The 6,672-nt window shown below is 39.4% G+C and overlaps 1 protein-coding gene across 1 annotated transcript in view; it reads right to left on the bottom strand.

Annotated features, from left to right (window-relative positions):
- The window catches only part of LOC108800490 (putative ferric-chelate reductase 1), a gene marked incomplete at its 5' end in the record, with an annotated part of 37,296 nt that extends 33,615 nt beyond the window's left edge, over positions 1-3,681 (bottom strand). Inside the window, one exon of the mRNA XM_018572474.1 lies at positions 3,590-3,681. Within this exon, the coding sequence (XP_018427976.1) occupies positions 3,590-3,681 (92 nt within the window). The remainder of the gene's footprint in view (positions 1-3,589) is intronic.
- Between the last annotated feature and the right edge of the window lie 2,991 nt (positions 3,682-6,672).

Below are 6,672 nucleotides of genomic sequence, written 5' to 3'. Positions count from 1 at the left end.
TCTGGTCACCAGTACTAAGAAAAGATGTCCTTGAGTTGGAAAAAGTCCAGCGGAGGGCAACCAAACTAATTAGGGGTATGGAGGACCAGAGCTACGAGACAAGGCTACTAAATTTAAACATGTTCACATTAGAGGTGAGGAGATTAAGGGGGGATATGATTTCCATGTACAAAATGTTCAATGGTGGTAGCAACATTAGCGATAAACTGTTTAAAATTAACTCCGTTACAAAAACTAGAGGCCACCACCTAAAATTGGTGGAAAAAAAATTCCAGCACAAGGGGCGAAGGGGGTTCTTCACGGTAAGATCAGTTAGGGTCTGGAACTCACTGCCACAGGCGGTGATTTCAGCAAATAATGTGGAATTGTTCAAGAAACTTTTGGACGATTTCTTAAGGGACCGTAATATACAGGGGTACAGGTAATATACAGGGGTACAGGTACTCCTAGAATGAGATCCTAATAGGTTGGACTTGATGGACTAATGTCTTTATTCAACCTCAAATACTATGTAAATGTTTTTTACTGGTGGAATGAAGCACACAACAGGAAAAGAGCGATAAAGTTAGAAGCACTTATTCTGAGGCTTTGTAATGTTTAAACGTTCAAAGTTTTTTTGAAGGACATGTGGACTACCTTAGCTATTTATTTAATGAGTATTCTTATGTTTTATTGATTTTCAGGTGATGTGAAAGGAGGTGAATGAGGACATATGTGTTGTGACTTGTTTATCAAACTGAGGACATAATTTGTACCTTCGTTTCATGCTCTCCATACAGGTCATTGATTTTCGTAGGAATTATCAAGATTAGAAATGTTTCACATAATGGGAGTTAACTTAAGCAATACTATAGAGCAGAGCTCAAAATTTCCACTCGTCTGCTCGCATTTGGCGAGTGGAAATACAGTGAAGGCGAGTGGAAATTGGGGTCTCAAACTACCGGCCCTAAGCTGGTACTATGTGGCCCGCAGACAGCTGACAAGTCAGGCACACAGTCATGGACCGTGTACCTGACTTGCGGAAGAAGCTCCACGTTCTGTATCTGTGTCAGATGCAGACCGCAGAGCTTCTCCTGTCAGCTCCGTCTACCTTCGGCCAGAGCTCTGACAGTTCTGAGCTCCGGCCGAAAGAAAGGATATATTAGTGAGGGGGGGAGTGTATTATTTTATGTTTGAATTATCCTCTCTAAGCTGTTTTGCTGGGTTTTCATCAGAAAACATAGTTGCCTGTCCAGCAAATCCAGCGTTGGTCTGCTGTGATCTGCCAGTGCACTAGCACAGCCAAGTCCTGCGCTGCTGTCATCTTCTGTTACATCATCAGAAGCCCGCTGTCTCTGCTCGTTTCTGCAGTTTGCCCCAATGACATGCGACCAGGTTCTGTGAGTTCCTGCTTCCTTGGATATGTGATAGGAAGCAGGTCACATCATTAGAGGTGGGGGGTTGAATTTACAGGCATCTACATTTAAAAAAAAAAGTAAGCAAACACCCCATACAAAGATTTATATTGCCGAACGTCTCCCCACAAAGAAGAACATATTGTAATGCGCACATGTAGGTGTGAATGGGCCCATGTAGTTTCCCTTTCTTACTCATATTAAACTGCAATGTATAGATGTTACCCATTCCGATTAAAAAGTTTAAAATTTAATTTCTACTTGACATACATTTTTATGCAGTAAAATACATGCAATTTGCTCCATGAATATGGGCAAGTGTAAATCCAGCCTTAAAGAGTTTAACATGTGTGGCTAGGTGAACAGATGAACAGATTGGAAATATCTTCTGTGGACACTATTGTTGCATGTAGTTTGACTAGGAATTTTAATCTTGTTCCCCTGTATTTTCATTTGATAGTGGAATTACTTCCTAAGGTCTGATCAAATCCTAATAGGACTGATTCACTTAAGAAAATGAATATATGGCATTGCATTGATGTACCACAAACCCAATTGAATGACCAATCCTAGCATACATATGGCTAATACATTAACAGATGTGGTTTGCTAAGCAGCACACACTCCAACATTCAAACATATGCTAGCTATGTGATGGTGTACCTACATGAGGTTTTTTCTAATGTTTTTGGGGACTTTTTGACCTCTGTCAACTATTTTGCAGCCACATTTCATACAGGAACTATACTGCATGAAGTACATGATGGCATTACAAAATCTGAAAAAAACCTGTAAAAAAACTTATGCAAGCTTGCAAGAATTGAGTTAAATAAAATACCAAAGGAAGCAATACCTTTTTCAAGATTATTACAGAGCTCAGTGTTGAAGGTAAAATGCTGATAATATAAGATAATAAGAAAAAGATGTGGAATGTTATATTACATGATAAACCCAGCTCAATACGTATTTATGAGTTGATAAGTATTTCTAAGTGTTACTTAAGGATTAACCTTTGCACATTGCAAATCGCATGGTCATAGATGACTTGCAAAAAGCAAAACATAATAGAATTAAATTATAACTAGTCCAGTGTTTCTGGAAGTTGTAAAGCTGTAGTGACATATACATAACACACACTGGAACACATATACTGTAGGTGTCAAAGGTCTCCAACGTTAAAGTCATTAGGTTTTCATATGAAATATGTGTTGCCTGACTGCACTGCATTAAACTCATTGACCTCACAATTACATGTAGCAGTATGCATTTTTCAGTTGTTAATGCTTCCTACGTAGACCAGCACATGTTCAGCACAATGAAATCAACTAAGCACAAACAATGATCAGCAGCAATCACCTGAATGAGGGATCTCAGGGATGTGTGTTTAGTTTTTTCTTGGACTATAGCAAATACCAGAATGTAATATTTCAGCTCTGGTTGCCTCATACAGTAGCTCCCAGTTTGTAGCTTTTATTGGCTGTATACCGCGGATCGCTCAATTACCGATCTTCTCCCTGCAGAGAGCGGTTACTGTCAATCATCTCCATTTCTCCAGTGCTGACTGAAGGAATGGACAGGGGGAGGGGATGGTCAAATCTGGCTCTACCTCTAGAGAGATGTTTTATACAGTCAAGACAAAGATATTTGTGGGTAAAGGCTGATTTTCCCTTGTGTTTTGTTGTTAAGAAAACATTTGCCCATCTATTACCACTCTAATTCAGTGTAGCATGTAATATGTTTCATTAGCTTTAATAAATTAGTGAAAAGAATGATGATATCCAAAGTGCACCAGACATACTGTCCAATCACATATATTTTTTTCTGCAGTTAGATCAATGAAAGATCAATGGTTAAGATGGATCACTGTAGGCAAGTTCATGTTTAATTTAAAATATCCTTGATATTCAATGGCAATTGATGAGCTTGTTGCTGCAGAAGAACAGCAGGTACCATTGTCTAAGGAGTACTTATTTGGACACTGCATTTCTTATGTCTACAGTTCTGTATCGCGACAAGCACAATTTTTTCCTTTGGAAACTGTGTAAGCTCATAGAAGCAAAATATACGATAAGTAATATAAGAAATAACACTTTGTACTTTCAAATTTGTCTATGTTTAATTATTATATTCCTTTCCTGATTTACCTTCCTACTCATCAGTAACCTTTAGGTTAAAATTGTTTGCATTATACTCACCTAAAAAGAACTCTGGCATGTGATGCTGGTGCCACCCACAAAGCTGAGATGTTGGTTTTATTATTTGAGTTTATATGGCTAATAGATGAATCCTGAAACGGAACAAATATTTTTATGAATCAGAGATATAGGAGTAGGTGTTCAGAACATTAGAAGTCTGGGAACTTAAGTATTTCAACATGGGCTTTTTTTGATCATCGTTAGATAATAATATATCAAATTTTCAGCAGATAGGAGGGTGGCATTTACTCAGCCTTCTCTCCCCCTAGTGGCTACAAGGTCACAAATGCTTTGACATTGTAACTTTGTAACTTCCTGCTGGTCCAGAGGGCTGGTTTGTGTGAGACACCATGAGGGACCCTGAATCATGCCAGTTCAAAGATATCAAAAGTATAGCAACTGCCCAACATTTCATGGTACTCTATGGGATTTTGTCATTTAACCCAGAGTCCCACATGCTGCTTCATCATCCTGCATCCTGACAATGTCCTTATGCCCATTATAACCTGACATTGAGTGTAATGAGCTTTAATGGGGCAAGAGCAATGCAGAAATTCCTTGATACCACTGGTGTTTGTCTCAGGCTCTGGTGACATTTCTGCTGAAAAGGTCAATGGAATGAGTTTCCATTTCAATATATTGAGGCTGATTTACATAAATAGTTGAGAATCCTCTCTCAAAAAATGAGTGAAGCTTCTCTTTAATTATGCAATCATGTGCGGACAAATAAATAAAAATAAATTATTATTTTTTATATGATTTGATAATTAAAGTGAAACTTTAGTCAAATTTGTCCTGCATTTTCTAACATGGAAACCTATCAACGTGCGTGAGGGTAATCCAGACACAAAAGTAAATGATTCCATAGAAAGATGTGTGGGGGCCCTACTATAAACAGTAGTGTCCCTAGCCTAAATTTAGTGTAGCTGGCCTGCAGCCAGCCTAAGCTCAGGTTGATAGTTCAGGTTTTGTTTGGTTTCCCCCAAACTTAGTATATTTGTTTGCTTCTGACAGCTGTTAGTGATTGTCCCTGGCAATAGTGTAAGAAAATACAATCATTCTAAGTTATGAATAGTTATGTTTCCCTGGCCAACCGCTAGGGGATTCTGATGATAATGAGATTTGAGCATCTCATTATTAGTTATGAATTTTATATCCCTCACTTTGGAAGAAATGCATCTTTCTTACTCTGTTTAGACATCCTTAATTCTAGCTTTAGATCTGCTAAGCTGGTCCCTTTGATCATTTAAAGCCATTTGCACTAAAACCTGATTGTTTATCTAAAGCTTTCCCTAGGCCTGGTGTAATTTAGCCTTAGTAGTCTGATTACGACAGGTGTCATAAATAGCTAATACCACAGTCATTTTCCTGCACAGTTTAGCTAATTCCCTGCAGAGCTCCTGGTGGATAAAGAAGGAATGTGTGTTATCCCACAGAGTTACAATATTAACTCTATGTCCATAACTTGGAATCAGAGAATTATATCGTAAAAATTAATCACATGAATAGCTGTGTCTCGTCAAGTGAGATCTACACATATCAGTCATGGGTGGGTTACAAGCCACATTAACCCTCCTGGGCCAGCCATAATTCACACACATGCCAAGTTTGGGATTGATCTGAAACTAATTTCATGACACAATGATCTTTAGGTTATTTAGGAATAAGCTACGAATATATGTTTATTAAAATGAGAATTGACAGTTTGGGAAGAGCAGAGAAGGACTTCCTGCATCCTTAGCTCTCTTGCTCACCCTCCCTAGTCCTGGCTTATAGGCCAGCTCAGTGACACCCCCTAGAGGACTGACAAAAAGCTGCTGCAAGGACAGCTGAGAAGCTTGTTGTACCATCCAAAGAAGGCTATTCATACCATCCACAGAATGCTTTTTGTGCCATCAAAAGAAGAGGTGCATTACCATCAAGAACCAGCCATTTCCCTTACGTTAAGGAAGCCACCCAGATCCATCTTCTTTTGCATTTAACTGGACTCACAAAACCCAGAACTGTTAAGTATTCTTAGTTTGATTCTCTGTTTATTTTCACTGCTGATATATGCACATTTGTCTTTTTGTAACAGCATTTTCTGTATGTTATTTCTGCATTGCTTCTTTTATTAAAGAAAGATCTTAAAAATCTTTAAGCTTATGTCTGTGCTCTAAATAAGAACTTAAAGTATCCTTGTCTTCGTGAAGAGTGCTACTGTATAGGGAAACTGGTCCTGTGTGAAAAGACAGTGGCATCATAGGCTTTGTTTAAGTTTTTGAATTGTCACTGATTTGCTGAGAACAGTGCATGTTTCTGTTAAAACACATGGTGGCGGCTACTGTTTTGTGTATAAAGGGTTAACTACAGAGTTATCCAACCCTAGTGATAATCTCTCTCAGTCTGCTGGCCTGAGATTATTGTCCCGCAAGCCGGGAAATCTTTGTGCCGGATGAGGCTGGGAGTGGTATCGCCTTGTAATGGATCGATCAGTTCGGAACTGCGTATAGTCATGTGTTATTGAGCTACAGTGGGTTCGGACAGAAACATCTGTCACAGGATTTACTGCCTATGGTACATGCTGGGATAGGATATAAATATTTAGGGTGACCTCCTGGAAGCCCTCTCCTCTCCAAGGCCCTGCCGGGTGAGGAGGTATGCACTGTTATATTCTCTGCCCTCTCAGGTTTGCTGTCTAAAGAGGGTATGTGTGTGTGTGTTTGTGTGTAGGAGAGTCCCAAATCTGGGTCCTGAAGCTCTCTGCTGTCCTGCTGGAGGGTATATCCAGGAGAACAGGTAGGTATTGCCTGGATAGGAGCCTCAGGGGTGGCAACTACATTGTTTAAGAGTGTCCAGAAGAGCTGGGCACAAGCCCACAAAGATGCAAGAATTCCACCCTGAGTTGAAATGCTATACCACTGAACTGTCTGGGAGTCCTCATCCACCTCCAGGGGGTAAAGGGGTGCTACATGTATCACATTTAGGTGTACGTTTAATAAACTGTGATAAAACTAGCTTTATCACGCGTTAACTTTACTCAGCAGATCTCTTTGTTTTTCTCGGCTGCACAGAGGCTGTTTAATAACCTGCGAAAAGAAAAC

Source organism: Nanorana parkeri, unplaced genomic scaffold (genome assembly GCF_000935625.1).
Source record: "Nanorana parkeri isolate BGI_ZX_2015 unplaced genomic scaffold, ASM93562v1 scaffold2045, whole genome shotgun sequence".
Classification (NCBI taxonomy): domain Eukaryota; kingdom Metazoa; phylum Chordata; class Amphibia; order Anura; family Dicroglossidae; genus Nanorana; species Nanorana parkeri.
This window is presented reverse-complemented; position numbering and strand designations above follow the sequence as displayed.